The sequence below is a fragment of the Cryptosporidium ubiquitum genome, assembly GCF_001865345.1.
Source record: "Cryptosporidium ubiquitum isolate 39726 chromosome Unknown contig_4, whole genome shotgun sequence".
NCBI classification, from domain to species: Eukaryota; Apicomplexa; class Conoidasida; order Eucoccidiorida; family Cryptosporidiidae; genus Cryptosporidium; species Cryptosporidium ubiquitum.
In genome coordinates, this window is record NW_021639820.1 from 352,079 (window position 1) to 370,810 (window position 18,732).

Genomic DNA, 18,732 nt, shown 5'->3' on the forward strand with positions numbered 1-18,732 from the left:
ATTGAAAACTTTTTATTTAAAAACTTTAGTTTTAATAAAAAGAACGAATTAAAGTTTTTAAAGTACGAATTATTTGATTTCAAATCCAAGAGTCTACGAATTTGATCATTTGTAAATTGCTTGTCAAACAAAAAAAACAAGTTTATTGGTTATTGAGACCATTAGTTATTACATACGGCAATATATCAAATAAAAAAGTTCAAATAGATGGATAATTGTTCGAAAAAATCGCTAATCATCTAAGCAATCGTTAGTTTCAACCTGAATAATTAAAATAAAATATTAATGATATTTCGTCTGCTATCGATTGAAATAAATAGTATAAGTTCTATAAAAACTGTATGGCTCTAAATCACCTGATATTGATTTTAATAAATATTCAATTATATATGGTTACTGATTTAGTTATTTCTAATATTCAAATTATTTAATTGGGTGATTGAAAATATGTTTTAGTCTATATGTTTGCAACAAGACGATTAAGTTTGCTTTAATTCTTGTCTTGTATCTGAAATATTTACCCACAAAATTAAGATGTTCAGATTAATTGAATTTCCTATTATAGTAATTTATTATATACTATCAGTTATCAATTCAATTCTCAATTCTTAGGAAAAATAATGCATCTTTTCAATAATTAGGAGTTTCACTTTTTATCGCAGTAAATAAGATTATTTTTATTAAGTAAACAAATATACTTTACAAACAAACCGAGATTTGGGTATTTTCAACTTTCTGTTCCTCCAAACAACTCATTTCGTATGAAAAAGTGCTTATATTTAACAAGTTTTAAGCTTATATTCTTATAATTCAAAAAGTTATTTATTTCTAGTTTTAAACAAAATTAATGTTCAGCTTGCTTGTAAATTACTTATTTTTTATAAACTTATTATATTGATTGTTAATCCATTCAGCAATGCTTAAAATGCAACTTCGTGTTTTATTTTCAAATATTTGGCGGTAATTAATCTGTATGTGGAAGTATAAATTTACTGGATATTGTGCAAATAATGTGATCCATTCTATGGAAAACTGTATCAAGATTTTTCAATGTTATCGGCCGAATTTAGCTTAATTAAACTACAATATATATATTTCATTGAATGAGCGAGTTTGTTTAGACCGTTCTAAGTTACTTACTTTCTGATTGCTATTTTAAAAAAATGACAGGGAGAATACCAAGATCGAAGCAAAAAGAGAATCGTTCTTCATCTAACTCAAATTTTCAAAGTTTTCCCACTAATTGTGATGGAGAATCAATTTCGAACAATTGCTGTAATAGAACTAAGTGCACATGTACATCTTTTTTATGGAGAGGTGTAAATGTGGATTTAGGAACTTCTGATGAAGGAATGTATGGAGAAACTAGGGAAAAGGGATTAAGAAAAATATTTTTGAAAATGGCTAAATATGGGTTGGATAACTCTTCAGTTTTGTTAGATATAGGGTCTGGCAGGGGAGTACCAAATATTGTGGCTTCATTTCAGAATAATTTATTTTCAAGTATTGGTATTGAACTCGATGAAAAGGCATTTTTTTTATCTCTCTCAAACCATTTACACATTTTAGAATCTAAAGAAAAGGTAGTTGCGGATCCTACTATTGAAAATTCTAACGTTTATTCAGTCCATACTAATTCAAAAGTCAATAAGAAAATTAATATTGGATTCTTTAAAGGAGACGCAACTATATTAGAAACTTTTGAACCAGTTACTCACATTTATTCTTTTGATGCTGCAATGCCTATTTGGATGATCAAAAAGTTTGTTGATTTGTTTAATATGAGTAAGACAACGTATTGCTATGTCTCATATAGAAAGGACTTAATTGAAACACTTAGTATAAAGGCAAAGAGGATACATGGAATACCAACTCAAATGATGGGTTCCGGAGAAGGCCGAATGTGCTGGCTTTATCTTAAAAACGACTGGAAAGAAATTAAAAACTATGCTATGTTGCAAATTGAAGATAAATATACTAAAACAAAAAACATTGAGTTATTTGATTTGACAAAGCTAACAAATATTGACGAAATTATTAGATTTTCTATCTGTAACTCCAATATTCAAATGGACTTGATCAATAGCACTTTAAACTATTGGTTTAATAATAGAAAATCAAGAAAGGAGTGCCTAAAAGAAAGAAAGATTATGAACGAAAGACATAAAGAATTAAAACAATTATATATAAGAGAAAAATTAATTAAGAATGACGCTTTACAATTGACACTTGAGGACGTTGGAGTTAAAATGGAATCAAGTCCCCCTTCAGGTAATTCAAATAAGAATATTGGGAAAAATAAATTAGATTTTGTATCTAAAGGATTCGATAGCAATCTAAAAAATAAGGATGAATTTTCTAAAAACTGCGGGTCAGAAGAAAATTTCGAAATCAAAGATGGGTTGCATATCCATCCAACAATAAAAGTGGTAGATCCATCAAAGCTGTCCCAAAAAAAAAGTAAAGTTAAACGAAAGGTGGCTAGCCCTGAAAAACTGATATAAAAAATAAGAATCCAATTACTAAGTATTGAGCTGGATTGTTTTGTTAATGTACGTTGTAAAGCTATCTCCATGATCATTCAAACACTTCCTTTTTGGATCTATATTATCTTATTTGTTCTTTGCTAATATCAAATAATCCATATAATTTTAACTTCCTTTCAATCCCATTCAGTTCTCTATTATAAAATCTTCTTCAGGTGGTCATGGACTTGGTATTATAATTAATGGTCTGTAAAGCTCAATTCTTTTTTTATTGTATCTTTAAACGGATTCTGAAAATCAAATACACTTAATCTCTTTTGAGGGAATATATTAGAGATATCCTTTGCTTTTGCAAAATAGAAAAGAACCTAAGTGTGTTTTTTCAGGAGAGCATTTAACATAAATCCTTAGGTAATTGTTAAATTTTGATAATAATAACACTTGAAATATGTTTTCTTTTTTAAATGATGAATAAAAAGTCATGGACTGATAAGTTTAGAAGCTCAATTTCTATTATCAAATTGCAAAAAATACCCCAAACCATCCATTTCGTTTTCAACTATACATTCTTACACATTTAATTTCCTTACATAATTATCATTTTTCTGAAGCATGCTAGAATTCATTTCTTTTTTATACTGATTCAATTTGTTTAACTTGTATTTAAAGTTCATTTCAATTGTTTCTCTTAATGCCGCATTGAACTGTTTACTTCTAAACATTTGAGCCTGGTAAATTGAAATGTTTGGAAGGCCTTCTTTAGGTGCAGACTTTCCACTTAATTCACTTGATTTTTGTTCGGAAAAGCAATGATAAGTCCTGTATATCTCTTTATTTAACTCTCTTTGTTTCATGTGTCCATTACTATTAGTAGATGCTGCTCAAGTCTTACATGCAAAACTTTGTTGCATTTTCTCCTAAAACTTTCACTTTTAGGTGCTTTTATTAGAGTTTTATTTTCTTTTTTTGCCTAAATTTGTAAAATGCATTTAGCTTGCATATTACTTTTTCTTTTGTTTCTAAACTAAGATCATTTGTTTTAAATGTGAGAAGAACAATCCGACTGTACTTTTCTATAAAAGTGAATTTCGAAATATTAACCCAATGCCACCCATATTGCTCCTCTGTAAATTCTAATAACTTACTTTATTTGAAATCAAATAAAGCATTCAAAATATAACTAAGCCTCTTCATTTACCTAAAACTGGAAGATGTTGATAGAGGTTCAGGCTTAAAGTAAAACTTAATTTTTAAGACTTTAGCTGATTTTTTGAATAAATTTGATAGGTAGAAAAGTGTACCCATCGAATTTTTTTTGACCATCTATTACAAAATTTTACTAAAATATCTGTTTACCCTACATTTGACCTAGTATTTTTGATTTTGAATAATCATTTTTTCGTGTTTACCTTTTGCTAAATTTTGGAAGTACTGTTAATTAAGGAACTAAGACTCTCATTATCAGAATAAATTATCTCTCCAGAAAGAATATTCATGGACTACATGTTACTCAAAAAGAGTAATTTTCATATACAAAAAAAGAGCTAAACTACACTAATTTTATGACTACGTTACCTATTTTAATTGGACATGAATAACATTTACCAGTAAAATAACTTTAATTTAAAGTCCAACTTTAGAAAAGGCACAAGACTAATTAAACTAGCATGCCTATCCAAATATTTGAAAAAGATACTTCAAACATAATTTACCAATACTGTGAATAAATACTTATCATCCTAATTCACTAATTTATACGTGTTTTGGGTTATAATTATGTTATCTTTTGCTAGTTGACAGTTTTTACTTTTCATAAATAATATTTACTCATTTCTGTATAAAAATTTTACTTATTGCAAAACTGCTAATTTAATTTGAGACTGCTATTTTGTTAAAGTTCAATTATTTAATAGAGGTCTCATTTCAACAGAAGAAAAACCAGTTGTTTCCCAAATTTTTTTTTTGAAAATCTGAATAATACAATAAATAAACAACCCCATGTAGCATGTGCCTGTTAAAAGTAATGCTATTGAGTCGGTGATATTGTGTTCCGATGGTAACTCTAAAATCAGAATCTTAAAAAAGTACAAACCACCCATAATCAGGCTTATTATACCATTTGAACCACTAACAAGTGCCATCATACAAAATGCAGTATAGGAATTCATATTCGTTACTTAAATATATTAATCTTGATAATGATTTTATGTTTGGTGGATCAGAAATAAGTTTTAAATAATTTTAAAGTGATAAAATTATCGTCAATATATATAGTGCTTCTTTTCATATGCAGGCAATTAGATAAAATAAAGATGATGAGATAAATTTTCTCTATATATTATATTTATTCCTTAAATCTGAATCTACTAGCTCATATCAAGGTTTTCTTAAATAAAACTGGCACACTTCTCGTCGCAATAAAAGTTAGTTCAACATTTGTATTGCATGGAATTAATATTGTATTTTTTTGTCGGCTCTTCTGAACAATATTACAATTATTGTGATCAATTAGATCCTTTTAGGTACATGCCTAAAAATATTCTCCCCAATTTATCTCACAAAGCGGGATATTTAGGCGGTATGTTTGCACAATAAAAACTTATGTATATAGTAGTCAGCATGGGTATGGTAACTGTGATCAATATATTAATTAAATTATTGAATACATGATAATTCGGAGAAATTTCATTAATACAGAAACTTATTTTTACTTGGATCAAAATTTTCATTTAATTTGATTAATTTTCTTACTGTTCTCACTGAATTTGTTTGGTTTTAAACCCCCCCTTATATTGCCGCACTAATGATAGTGGCCCCCGTCTCATTTTTCTTCGTCAAAGAATATTAATAGTCAAATTATTTGGTATTATTCGAAGTATTAAGTACTGTTAAACGTCGATTGTTTTAGAATATGCTATTTCCAACTGTTTTGTGGGCACAAACAAAAAAGGCACTATTTGTCACTGTTGACCTGCCTGATCTTAAGGACTATAAGGTCGAATTGGAAGAAAATTACTTGAAGTTTCATGCTAATGTAGAAAATAATGAATATGAATTCAAACTAGATTTTCTGAAACCTATAAATAAAGATGAAAGCAGGTATCAAGTTACAAGGGCTCTCCATTTTATGTTGACAAAGAAAGAAGAGGAACGTTGGAGTTCTATTGTAAAAGATTCTTCAAAAACAAAGAATTGGCTTAAGTGTGACTGGAATAGATGGATAGATACAGATGAAGAGGAAAATCCCTCAAATAAGTTTGATATGTTTGGTGGAATGGATGGGATGATGGGTGGAATGGGTGGAATGGGTGGAATGGGTGGATTTGACTTGAGCCAACTTGGTGACATGAGCGGTATGGGAAATATGAATTTTGATGAAGACGATATTCCTGAAGATGAAGATGATGAGGAGCCAAAAGAAAGGCCAGATTGTTCGAGTGAGTGCTGCGATCATGAGCACAAGCATTAGACCTAGAGAAAATTTTTTAGCAATAATAAGACAGTAACTTTTGATTAGTATCAAAGTTAATCATAAATTTATACCAAACTGGTGACTATAGTATATTTATGTACTGATTTTCCTTTTATGTTGCAGATTCAGTTCGTTTCTAGTCGATTTTTTGAGACAACTTCGCCTTTTTTCTTGAGAATAAGAATATCGAGGTTGATAAAGATTTACCTGTGATTTTTACCGTTCTAAATGTAGGAACTTCAGATTTCTTTTGTTACAGAAATCCTGCTAAAAATTTGACTTTTTTCGATCAGTTCAATTTTTTTTTTTAAGGAAAACATCGGTTATTTTCTCAATTTTCACATTCAAATCCGAATGCAATTAATTCGAATAATAAAGATTCGTTAATTTATTAATTTTTTTTTAGTAAAACTATCAATTTTATATATCTAAAAAAAATTGATTTGCCTCATCTAGATGAGTAATTATTGAAATTAATATTTGAAAAGACTATGCTACTCTGAATAACAGAATTTTATTCAATTTGAATCTATACTGCCGAAAAAGTGAACAAAAATCAAATACTTTGAGGTTTATATTTTTGATCCTGAATAAATCACTTAATTTATAAAATTTGGTCCCCAATCATTTTCGATGGAAGCGACATATTTCCATATAAAATAACTAATTTTCTGGCTCGTGCCTTACCTATCTTACGGACGCAAAAACCTTTAGAGCAGAAATATGTAATATTTGCCAGTTTATTGAACCATGGAGAATTTTCGATATCTACTAAATTGGAATGCCCGTCTAAGCTTTCAAGGAATAAACTTGATTTACTTGAAACTAATCCTTTCATAGTTATATTATCCTTGATATACCTAATTAATTCCTTCGGTGTCTTGTAAGCTTCCTCTATTCCTCTTGCAGAGTCATCTGAAAGACCTGGTATTTGCATAATTTGAGTAATCCATGGATTATTATTTGTTCCTGAAATATTTTTGGGTTTGTATTTTGAGGAAATAGGTCTTTTTTGAACCTCTTGCAGCCCTGAAACAATGCTTATTAGATACTGACTTGCCTCTAGTTCGCTTCTTGCTTCAAAACTATCAATAGAATAATCAACTAGCAAATTTGTTATGCATTTGTCCAAACATGTCCCATCAATCAACCTTTGGTTTGATTTATTATTTATGGTTTCAATCCCATTGTTGGATTTTAGTTCTTGAGTTCCCTTGCTAAATAATGATTCCTGGGACAAACAATCTCTTATACCCACCCAAATAACTATACAGCGAGCTCCCGCAATTGATGCAAACTTCTTAGCTTCAAGAAATAGCAAGTCAATAACTTCATGCCCAAAATACTCTTTAATATTAAGTTTATTTATACTTAATATTTCGTCATATAGATCAATTGTAACAAAAAATATTATAATTAATGGTTTCTTATTAGTGAAAGAGATTTCAGAGTAATTTGATCCATTTATCCTCCTGATTCTCTCTAAATGGGATTCATATTCAAACTTTGGATAAATTTTGCAGTGCGGTATTATATTCTTTTTAAATGAATCCTGAGAGTATTCGATTAAATTGTATTTCGGATTATTTTTCTCAGATCGAGCAATCCCATATTCGCAGAAAGATTTAATAATATGTGGTCCTATCCCATATTTATTTAGGCTATCAGACAGCTCTATATGTAATTTATCTGTTTCCCAAAACATTGAAAAAAGCAAATAATTAGAGAATATTTAGCGCTGCTAACAAAAAACAGAAATATCGAGTTAAATGAAAAAAAAAATCAAAATTACTGGAAGGAATTATTGGAGGAATAAATCTATCTTAGATTTGAATTCGTCATACGAATGTTTAAAGCTAAGCTTTATAAATTGAAAATTTATAAAATGTAAATTTTCAAAACTAAATGGTTTATCATGATCAATTAGGTCGGATAAATCATTATCAAAGTTGTAATACTGAATGCTAAACAATCGCTCTCTACTTTTTGTTAAAGTTTTAAATTTTTTTTTTTTTACAAACTTACATGCTACGTTCCAATTCATCTTTAATATATGAAATATTTCGTGAAGAAATTAGATCCGATTTGTTGCATAATATTAGCACTTTATATACTTGTTTATTAGTTTCTGAAACATCATTTTTATATGTTTTAATCTTTTTAACTTCTCTTATAATTGAAAATAAGATCTCTGCAGCATCTTTGAAAGATGACTTATCATTGCTATCAATCACAAAAATGATTGAAACCGACTTATTCAGATATTTTAGAATAAAATCATGAATAACTCTCCTGTTCCCAGGGATGTCAACCAAATATCTATTATCATTTACTTTGGTTAGTCCAGGAGTAATTGAGGTCGTTGTTTTTGTGGTTTTATTTTCTTTAACCTAAAATGAGATTAAAGGAAATTAAGTAGATTCAAAATATTACCTTATAGAATAGAGTGGTTTTACCCGATCCAGAGGGGCCAATTATCAGCGAGTAAGTATTCCGTGACTTAGTATTCTCAACGCTTAATACAATATTGTTTATAATATAATTGGCAAAATAAATAGAAAATTTAACAAACTTGAGAGAATGGAGGAGAGAAACTCCTAACACCCCAATTATTGTATAAAATAATAAGACCCAAAACATTTTTTATGATCAAATTTGAAAATAATTATTAATATAATTTTTTTTGAGCATATTAGCGCCCAAAAAACGATACTTAAAAATCAATTTTGTTTAAATACAATAAAGTAAACAATTATCCGTCAAGCTTTAGAACAGTATATCTGTATATTTTCGAATTCAAATCAATATTATAAATATAAACAACGAGCTATTTAAATTACACAACGGTCTTGTATTAATAATTTTAAATAGCCACTATTCTAGAATTATTCCCGCAATGTGTGTAAGGACTATATGTACATGTGAATTAACTAAAAATAAAGAGATGAAGCTTTTATTTGAAAATAGTGTTAAATAAATTTAATCTTTCCGTTATTTATTTCCTCTTAGCAATATTTTCACAGTTGGGGTTAGAACACTTTAAACTTTATCTGATTTGCGCAAACAAAGTAGATTTAAATCAAATTGAAAAAAACGGTTCAGTGTCGAAGAAAAAAATTAATTCAGGCAAAAAATCGAAGTAATAATGATTTTAATGAGCTCAAACCCACTTTGATTATCAGGAATACAACTTGCGATAAAAATTCATCCTTATCAACCGTTCGAAATTAAAATCTCATAATAACTCATATTGCAAATACAAAAAACAGCTAACTATATATTGATTCAAATAATAGTATGGCCTCAATAAAACTTAATTTAGAAATTCATTCCTCAATAAGAAAAACATTGGATAATTAAAGGCAATATCAGATGCAATCTATGCAAAATGAGCAAGTTATTTCAGAACACTTTTATAATCATGTATATTCACAATATGGTGGCAATTACGAAAACTTTACAAGTTATACAAAAAATCGAATTGATTAAAACAATTTTGATATAAGTGATAATGAAAAAAATAAGATATACTCTGTAAGTAATTAACAGTAATTTTGTTGTCCGTTGATTTTTCAATCATTTGTAATGATTTGAAATTTGGTTCTAATTTCAAATAAAATGTTGAATATAAGATATTTAGTATATAAAGTGTAAAAATAAAGAGCAAAATAAAAAAGAGATTTAAACCAGTAGGAATAGTAATTTTTTGATAAATCTAGAGGACTTTCTTTAATATGGTTTCGAAACATGGATCAAACTTATAGATTTTAACTTTAAAGAAGTCATGTGCCAATATAATTCACGAATAATAGCAAATTTAAAAATTAGAATCTTGGGAGAACTTTTCTCAAGAGGAAATTTTGTTAACCATGAATTTGATGTCACCTTGAGTAGACTGTGTAATGTAATTAGATCAAAAGTTAATAGGGGAACCACATTGATATTGACTTCGGTAATCGAAAATATTGGTTTAAGCAATGAGAAAGAGGATATTTTTATTTAGAAAAACAATTAAAATATTAAATTAAACAAATTAGTCTAAAAGCTCTAATGATACTTTTAAAATATCTGATATTGATCAAAACACCACTTTTGAATTTTTGAATAACAACTTTTTACTGCATGAAAACACAGAGATACTTTCAATTAATTGTAATTAATACAATAAGTGGGCAACCTGGAGCAAACTTACAAATTGATATGTATGGGGCATTCAAAAAAGAGGAAAAACAAATACAAATTTAATATTCGAATTCAGTTATATGATTTTGAACTTAAAGAAAAACTAAAGAAATGTGAGATACAGGTTCAAACCTAAGGTTTTGCATTTAAATTGGGTTTTATGAATATCAATTATCCAGAGAAAGTCTTTCAAAAAATTTTAAAGCAACTTGTGAATATTTCGGAACAGAGAAGCAGACTGCTGAATTGGTATCAAATAAAAGAGGAAAGTAAAGTATTCAAACTGCGGAAGAAAAAAAAGAATAAAAAGGAAACTTTCACGTTTATTAGGTGGTCTATGCAAAAGCTTAGTTACAAGTAAATGTTCTGAATTGTCCAGTTGCAGTAATAAAGACGGAGATTTATTCAAAAGAGAAAAAGAGAATTAACTAACCGAATTTTTAAATATGGGCAAACTAAGCTAGAGAAAAAGAAAATTTGTGAAAAATTCCTTTATTTTCGACATCCCCAAATTAAAATAATGAAAATATTATTAAAATAATTTTCCATTTTCTAAAGATTTGAATTCTAAAGAAATTATTAATTGAATTTAAAAAAATGTATTATTCACAAGTCAGAAATGAGATACAACGTAATGGAAGGAGCATATGAATGCTCTAGTAGCGGAATTTGTGTGATAATACACTAATCGAAAATAATTAAACATCTTGGGAGTCAAACTAAACAAAATTTGTGATAAAGAAACTAAAAAATTTTTTGATAAAGAGATGATGGCAAGAGGAAAAAAGTTACATAACTGCGAAACTAAAAGTTGTGTTGATTATATAAATACACTTGTTTCAGATTGCAAAAAAAAAATGTTTTTTTTTGCTTTCTAGAGAGTAGATTCATGGTTTTTAGTTCTCCAAATTAGTCATCATAAAATAAAAAATGTAAATAATTTATTAATAGTTCAGATAATACCCCAATAATTAGTAACAAAGTTAAAAAAATTTCATATCTTTAGACTGCAAGGAACATTCACTGTTTGCGAAAAATAACGCTTAAATATAAAACAATGCTCTCGAACTATGTATTAAAATAGATAAAACATCGGCAGAGCTCATTAATTTAGTATAAAGTGAGGATACAAAGAAACACATCAAATTATCTATTAAATTACAAGGTTATAATGGTCGCGGCAACTCAGTATCAAATGTAATGAAAAATTTATTAAATATTCTAAGAGATGTTATTTTAAGAAATATCAAGTGTATCTAAAAACTTAATTCCGACTTTATTGTACTTGGAGGTAATAAAAATTACCATAATCAAAACTATAGTAATTAGTCGTCTAAATACAAGTTTGTTAACACGGAACTAGTAAAAGGGATCATTGTTTGGATTTCATTTAGATGAAAATAAGTATTGTATCAAAAATCACCAGAAAATAAGAAGACAATAATTGGTATGAACAAGGATTAAAATATTGGATTTCTTGAAGAGCGTTCTCTTTAAGCTAATAAATTAATCAAAATAAAATTTAGGAGGGCTTGAGTTTCAAATTGGAAGATTTTTAAGCTGAAGATCTCGGCGATTCAACGAATAGCAGTTTGAATATAAATAATCAAGTGCTATAAAAATCTGAATCTCCAAAATACACACCAACCAATAATTCCTAGACTGAAGAATTTTTAAAAAAATGAATCATTGGGTTCTGTAACACTGATTTCAAACTTTAGAATACAGAGTGAAAAAATTGTTCTTATATAAGCGTTACCCCACAGAAATAAATTGATGAAATTTCTACATTAATTAATCAGGAATTATTTAAACATACAAATAACAATAATCACAAGTCAAAACTGCAAACGAGCCGAAATGAACAAACATAACTTAAATTACAGCAATATTTAAACTCAATATATATGTTTTCTCGGACACAAATTGTGTATCTCAATTATTTTTTTGGAAATCATATTGTTAGCTTCAATAAAAACGAAAAAATTGAAACAAATCCCCGGATTCCTTTTTTTTCAGAAAATTTGGTTAATAGTCAAGGCGATTTTTTTGCTTAAGTTTATAAAGAAGGTAAAGAAAAATACTTTAAAAAACCAGGAGCAAAGACCATGTGTAATTCTAACTCTCTTTTTTTTAACGCATTAAAAAATTATGAAATAAAAGATTAGTATTTAAGTTTTGCTTACTTTCAAAGCGATAAGTAACCGTTGATCATTTAATTTATACATTTTTTTCATCGTACTTAGCTGTAGTAATTTTTATCACATTCATTTGGTTCGATAAAAGATGGTTTTCAGAAATTTTAACCCCTCCCACAGTCTCTATATTTACCACATTTTTGTCCAATTCTATGTGCAAAGATTTTAATAGTGTTTTGACTGTGGTCCCATTAGGAACAAGAATACAATCTCGAAATGCAAAATTATTCCCTTCATCATATGAATCATTTGTGAAAGTTTTTATGTTTTTTACTGGATATACTGGTATTAAGCCCAATAGATCAACAGCTTTGTTAATAGCATCTTGCACACCTGTGACTCCATGCCTAAATAACACCATATCCCTGATATTTTCTAGTCTTGACTTTAATTTGTTATCTATCAATTTAAGAGTTTGAGATCCTTCAATATGAGTATCTTCACTTGTAATGAACGAAGAATAATTGTAACTATTATTATCATACAACAGTTTAATATAATTTTGACTAACCATTTTTTTAATAAAATACTCAGCCAAAGATGATACTACTACAATTTCATGATCATCTCCATACTTTTCGTAAAATTTTACAATATTTGAATCACAATTCTCACTCATGACATCCGCCTTATTTAGCACAAGTACAAATGGAAATCTAACTTTGATGAATTGCCTTACTAAATAAATTATATCAGATTTGTCCCAATTTGAAAAATCGGCTGAATCATTAAGCTTCATTGAAGATATAAGTTTTTTAATCATTAATTCATTACACCCATAACCTGATAGTTGGTTTAATAAAAGCTTACTAATTGTTATATCCGATGTTTTGCTTTTCCTAACAATACTGGACCAGTTTGAATAAATATTATTGAAAATCCACATTTCAATTTCTATTCGAAGCCACTCATGGTCATTTATTGGGTTATAATTAGTTGTTTGTTCGCCTTTTTCATTTGTGTTTCCGCTAATATCAATTATATGTAGCAAAACATGTGCATGCCTAAGATCATCTAGAAACTTATTACCAAGTCCATCTCCAAGATGGGCACCTGGTATTAATCCTGCAATATCTAACATCTTTATCGGAATATTTCGGTACCCATTATTACAACTTCCATATTTAGGTTTGCATATTACATTATATTTTTTGCATGGGCATTCTGCAATATAATGAGTTATTCCAACATTAGGTTCAATGGTTGTGAATGGGTAATTACCTATTTTGGCTGAACTGTCAGTAATAGATGAGAAGAATGTAGATTTTCCAGAAGAGGGTTTACCAACACATCCAATTATGTATTCCTTTTGAATTGATGTCATTGCTGTGTTCGTTATAATTCGGTCATAGGGCAAATGAATTAAATGTTAAGAAAAATATACCGCTTTATTTTTTTATACTAAATAATGAATATTGACATTTAATCAACATATTCGAAACTGCTATAAAAAAATTTATTCCTTTTTGCTGATGAAAGAGAAAAATGCAGTTTATACATCAGGATGAACTGGATTGTTCTAATACTTCGAAATCTGATAAAAAAAGTCAGATATCTAGTTTTTCTGATGAAGACGATGCCAAGCATTTAAATGAAATCGGCAAAACTAACTCAATTCATAATAATAATATTCGAATTGGTGCTAAAGTTGAACATCTGGATAGAGAATATGACATAAATAGACAAGAAAACTCTTCAAAAAAACTATGTTCTAGCAAATATCTGGTCAATAATTATGAGAAAGCTTGTTCTGATTTAAATCAATATGAGTTGATGGAAACAACACCAGTGGGGTCTGTTAATTTAAACTCTGTTTCAACGGCTTCAAAGTCTTTGAGAGAAGTCTATGTTGGTAACTTACCACAAGGTTTGACAGTTACAGAACTATTAGAATACATAAACCGTTCAATGACTAACAATAATGTATCGCCCATTACTGGAAATCCGGTAATATCTGCATGGATTAATTCCGATGGTAAATATGCATTTTGCGAATGTAGGTCAATAGAAGAAGCAAATATTTTGTTAAAACTTAATAATTTACTTAGCTTCAAGGGGAATTTGCTTAGAATTGGAAAACCTAAAGTTAGTGAAAATAATATTGGCGATCAGTTGTCAAACAGCTCTGCTATAATTAACCAAATTATACAAAATACAACAATTATATCTTCATATTTTAATAATATTCCTCTGATTTTTAAAAAAAAGGAAACTATTTTAATTACTGGAATAAATAAGGCATTTACTATAGAACGTGTTAAAGAAATTTTTGCTGATAATAAAAAGATTGAAGTACTTGAACTAATTGATTACCGTAATAAATATAAAATTGCTATTTGTGAATTAGATTCCAATACAAATTTAGCTGATAGAATTATAAGCAAACTTGGGACAGAAGCTCAAATTTTAAAAATGAAAAATTTTAATTCAAAAATTCTTTATACTATTAACGATTATCTTAAAAGTATGGTAAATGGAATCAAAGAAAACAATGAGCTATTATTAAAGTCAGAAATATTTAAACACTGCCAAAATAAAGGTTTAAAATCTTTGCTAATTCCTCAAAAACCTTGTCGTTGTATTTTACTTTCAAAGATTCTCACAGTTGAAGAACTATTAATTCCTAGTGTATATTCTTCTGTATATGAAGAGATTCACAAAAAATGCCTAAAGTATGGAGATATATATAAAACCACCATTCCAAAGCCAGAAAAAACGCCTTCTAGTAAGGATCAATGCATCGACCCTTATTTTGGAAGAGCATTTATTTTTTTTTTTAGTGTTGAAAGTGCAATAAGGGCTAAGGTAGATTTATTTAAAATGAGGTTTCTTGGAAGAAATATAAAAATAACTTATTATTGCGAGCATGAATTTCTTAAAGGTAATTTGATTTCCTGTGAACCCAATAGGTGTGATCCTATCGATGACAAAGAATTTTCGAAGATTATAAATCTTATTTAAATAATTTATAAAGTAAATACATTAATTCAATGATTTATCACTATTTGCTATAATTTCATTTTCATTCTCACCTTTAATAGATGAGTGATGATTAATAACGTCATTCAAAGTATCTTCCTGTTTCTCCAACCGTTCCACTTTGTTTCTGAGCTCATTTAGCCTTGTGTTCAGTGAATTTTGTAATTCAGGGTTCATATGATTCATTGTCTGGATCAAAGTTCCCCACTGCTCCAATGATAATAATTTTTCAACGGTTGCATTTTTTTCCTTTGATAAATCATCTAAGCAAGCTTTCAAATCGTTAAGTTGTTGTTCAATAAACATATTCTTTTTGTCTATTTCCTGTATTATGTTTTCTTTAATCATTAACTCATGTTCTTTGTTCACCAAAGTTTCTGCAAGTCTAAGCTGTTTCTCATTTTCTAATTTTACAGCTTTATCTAACTTTTCAGTGAAGTTATTTCTTATTAAATCAATTTCGTGTTCGTATTCAATTCTCTTTCGTTCGAAGCCATCATGCTGATCAAGCATTTGGTTAATTAATCTCTTTTCTCTTTCTTGCTGTATTTTACAAATTTCTTGAATCTTTAAGTTAATTTCTTCATCTTTTTTTCTAAGTTTTCCATCCATGTAATCATTTAACTGTATGATCTCATTATCCCTGGCATCTAATAGTCTTCTAATATGGCTTTCAAATGAGCCAAATTTACGCTTTAATTCTTCATTAGCTTTAATTTGTTCTTTTTCAGCAGAAATTTTTTCCTCCAGTTTCTGCTTTAATGTGTCTATTTCCTCTGTTTGTTTTTTGCAAGTATGCAGAATTTCAATATATTTATCATTTTCCTTCTTAATAATATTTTCATACTCTAATTTTTGCTCTTCTAATGCCTTATCTATATCGGTCATTCTATATGAACTGTCTTCTAATGCAGAAAGTAAGATCGACTCTCTGTGTTCAAGTGATTTCATGTTTTGTCTAATAGTCTCAACTTCATCTTTCAAATCCTTCACAACTTTTTCTTGGGACGTTTTTTCTTCTGTAGAAATCTCCAGTTGAGCTTTTAGTAGCATTACGTGGTCCTGCAAAACATTATTTAGCTCATATCCTCTTTTAAGCTCCTCTAATGATATTTTGTTTTCATCATTACATGATTTAATGTTCTCCAATAATTTTTCAATTTCCTTATTTGCACTTTCCTTTGTCTCTAGTAAATGAAGTTTTTCATCTGTAACTTGGTTAACGACTAGGTTAAGTTTATGTATTTTTTCTTCTAATTGAATTATCTTATCAGTCAATTCAGTTTTTTCTGTTAAAAGTTTGTTCTTTTCTGTTTGTAATTGAATTAAGGCAATTTCCGAATTATTTAAGTTAGATATATTTCTTTCATTCTGAATTTTCATGGCTTCTATCTCCATTATGTAATTATGTATTGTTCCGTCAACTCTACCATCCTGAATATCATTCAACAGTTTTTTCATACTATCTTTATATTTCTCCTTACTTTTTTTCGCATTTGTAAGTTCTTTTTGTAAAAAATCAACCTTTTGAGATAATTTTATTATTTCAAAGTTGCTTTTCTGCATTTGCTCTCTAAGAATGGCAACGAAGTTGTCCTTCCCCATTACCATTTTTTTTAACTTAGATATTGACAATGTCAATTTACGGATCAATTCATTAATAATAGAGGAGTTTTCGTAGTGATTATCACTATAATCATATTTTCCGTTGCTTTTTTGGCTTGAAAAACTATTATATTGACTATTTGACGGCTTTATTAAAGAATCTATAGATTTACTGTAACTTATTGATTCATCGCTGTCTTGGAAACTCTCCTTTGAGGTATTCAGTCTATTAGCAGAGTTAATATTGGAGTTTAAATATTGGCCAGCATAGCCTTTATTGTTTGCTCCGGAATCAATATTTGGAGAAGTTAAGTTGATGACGGAGCTATTTTTAACATTGAGTGAATCTGACATTTGCATTGAAAGTTGCTCTAGATCATTGCTTACTGATCTAAATATAGATTCAAACTCACTTGAGCTGTCGTGATCAATTACGTTCAACTTTGAAATGGGATTATTGCCTTCCTTTATAATGGGTTTATTATCTTCAGCTGAATATGAATTAATATCTGACAAATTATCAGAGTGATCTATTTTCTCCAATAATTCATTCCGAAAATTAAATTTATTTTTACCCCTATTAATATCACGTTTAATATTGAGCTTATCATTTGGAGAATTAACCGAAATAAGAAGTCTTTTACCTTCATGAGTATTCATGATCAATGACTCACTAAATCTTGGAGGTATTCCAAACGCCTTTGATGCGTCGCTAATATTCCCATTTAGCTTAATTTCTTGTGCTTTTTGATACTTTTTATTTAATCTTCTCTCAAGTGGTGTTACCATCACATAAAGAAATTACGATATACATTAATTTCTTTGAAAATATAATATTTAAATTTAATTAGTGAAATTTATCGTTTTAATTAGTAAGTTATGAATTGTAAAAATAAGTGTGTGTTTCTACCAACTTTGCACACAGAATGTAAATTTAAAAATCATTAGGACTACTCTTTTGCTATATAAAAACTAAATTATACTAAAAATAACAATATTTCGCTAATTTTATGCTGGGATCTCGAAATATCCTTCGATCATTTTACTCTAATGGCTTTTAACATTTGAGGGGAACTGTCATTTTAAGGTAACTAGATACCGCCATAACATCTAAATTTGTATTTTTCTCCAAATATTATTTTTTCCATTAACAATAAAAATGTCGCATTTATTTCACGCAATTGGGCATGAGTATTCCTATTTTGACAAAAAGAATTATTCTAGAGATGATTGGATAATTAAGATTAGCAAATCTACAACCGTTTATGTCGGGAATCTCTCTTTCTTCACAACAGAAGAAATAATTAACGAAACTTTTAGTTTATGCGGGCCAATAAAGGCTATTTATATGGGTTTGAATCATCAAACAATGCAACCATGTGGCTTCTGTTTTGTGCAGTTTTATAGACATGCAGATGCTTTAGCTGCTGTGACATTTCTAAATCGTTCATTTTGTGATGGAAGAGAGATACGTGTTGATTGGGATTCTGGAGAAGATATCTCAGGTAGCAGAAGGTATGGACGTGGAAATACAGGATTTCAGTGGCGTGATGAGCTAAGAACTCAAATAGATCTCGATCGTCAACTTGATGGAGTTGAGACAACTACTTATTCTAAGAATTATAAATTTTCCCACGGAATTAATTTGAGTTATCAAAAAAGAAGCCAGGGTGGAAAAGGAAGGAATTATTGTGGTATATTTAATAGTTCACATCATAGTAGGTATAATAAACATAAATATCAAGCATCTGAACAATTGAAAAATGGAAACGGATCTCATAATTATCCAGATTATTGATTATATAAATTG

The 18,732-nt window shown here is 28.5% G+C and overlaps 9 protein-coding genes across 9 annotated transcripts; 4 read left to right on the forward strand and 5 right to left on the reverse strand.

Annotated features, from left to right (window-relative positions):
* Window positions 1–1,163: 1,163 nt before the first annotated feature.
* cubi_02287 (uncharacterized protein) lies at window positions 1,164–2,504 on the forward strand (the record flags this gene model as incomplete). The annotated part of the gene is made up of 1 exon (XM_029019299.1): window positions 1,164–2,504. One exon carries the CDS (start codon window positions 1,164–1,166, stop codon window positions 2,502–2,504), a length of 1,341 nt encoding a protein of 446 aa, XP_028874420.1.
* A 551-nt stretch (window positions 2,505–3,055) lies between these two features.
* On the reverse strand, window positions 3,056–3,340 carry cubi_02288 (uncharacterized protein; the record flags this gene model as incomplete). Its single annotated transcript, XM_029019300.1, has 1 exon — window positions 3,056–3,340. One exon carries the CDS (start codon window positions 3,338–3,340, stop codon window positions 3,056–3,058), a length of 285 nt encoding a protein of 94 aa, XP_028874421.1.
* A 2,057-nt stretch (window positions 3,341–5,397) lies between these two features.
* Window positions 5,398–5,955, forward strand: cubi_02289 (P23 HSP20-like chaperones fold; the record flags this gene model as incomplete). Its single annotated transcript, XM_029019301.1, has 1 exon — window positions 5,398–5,955. The coding sequence occupies one exon, from the start codon at window positions 5,398–5,400 to the stop codon at window positions 5,953–5,955; it is 558 nt and encodes a 185-aa protein (XP_028874422.1).
* Window positions 5,956–6,562: 607 nt separating this feature from the next.
* cubi_02290 (uncharacterized protein) lies at window positions 6,563–7,663 on the reverse strand (the record flags this gene model as incomplete). The annotated part of the gene is made up of 1 exon (XM_029019302.1): window positions 6,563–7,663. One exon carries the CDS (start codon window positions 7,661–7,663, stop codon window positions 6,563–6,565), a length of 1,101 nt encoding a protein of 366 aa, XP_028874423.1.
* A 96-nt stretch (window positions 7,664–7,759) lies between these two features.
* On the reverse strand, window positions 7,760–8,598 carry cubi_02291 (uncharacterized protein; the record flags this gene model as incomplete). The annotated part of the gene is made up of 3 exons (XM_029019303.1): window positions 7,760–7,940; window positions 7,984–8,348; window positions 8,392–8,598. The coding sequence occupies 3 exons, from the start codon at window positions 8,596–8,598 to the stop codon at window positions 7,760–7,762; spliced, it is 753 nt and encodes a 250-aa protein (XP_028874424.1).
* A 3,762-nt stretch (window positions 8,599–12,360) lies between these two features.
* cubi_02292 (GTP binding protein) lies at window positions 12,361–13,662 on the reverse strand (the record flags this gene model as incomplete). Its single annotated transcript, XM_029019304.1, has 1 exon — window positions 12,361–13,662. The coding sequence occupies one exon, from the start codon at window positions 13,660–13,662 to the stop codon at window positions 12,361–12,363; it is 1,302 nt and encodes a 433-aa protein (XP_028874425.1).
* Window positions 13,663–13,823: 161 nt separating this feature from the next.
* Window positions 13,824–15,299, forward strand: cubi_02293 (splicing factor U2AF U2 SNRNP auxiliary factor; the record flags this gene model as incomplete). Its single annotated transcript, XM_029019305.1, has 1 exon — window positions 13,824–15,299. One exon carries the CDS (start codon window positions 13,824–13,826, stop codon window positions 15,297–15,299), a length of 1,476 nt encoding a protein of 491 aa, XP_028874426.1.
* A 21-nt stretch (window positions 15,300–15,320) lies between these two features.
* Window positions 15,321–17,711, reverse strand: cubi_02294 (kinesin-related protein; the record flags this gene model as incomplete). The annotated part of the gene is made up of 1 exon (XM_029019306.1): window positions 15,321–17,711. One exon carries the CDS (start codon window positions 17,709–17,711, stop codon window positions 15,321–15,323), a length of 2,391 nt encoding a protein of 796 aa, XP_028874427.1.
* A 370-nt stretch (window positions 17,712–18,081) lies between these two features.
* cubi_02295 (nuclear cap-binding protein) lies at window positions 18,082–18,720 on the forward strand (the record flags this gene model as incomplete). The annotated part of the gene is made up of 1 exon (XM_029019307.1): window positions 18,082–18,720. One exon carries the CDS (start codon window positions 18,082–18,084, stop codon window positions 18,718–18,720), a length of 639 nt encoding a protein of 212 aa, XP_028874428.1.
* Between the last annotated feature and the right edge of the window lie 12 nt (window positions 18,721–18,732).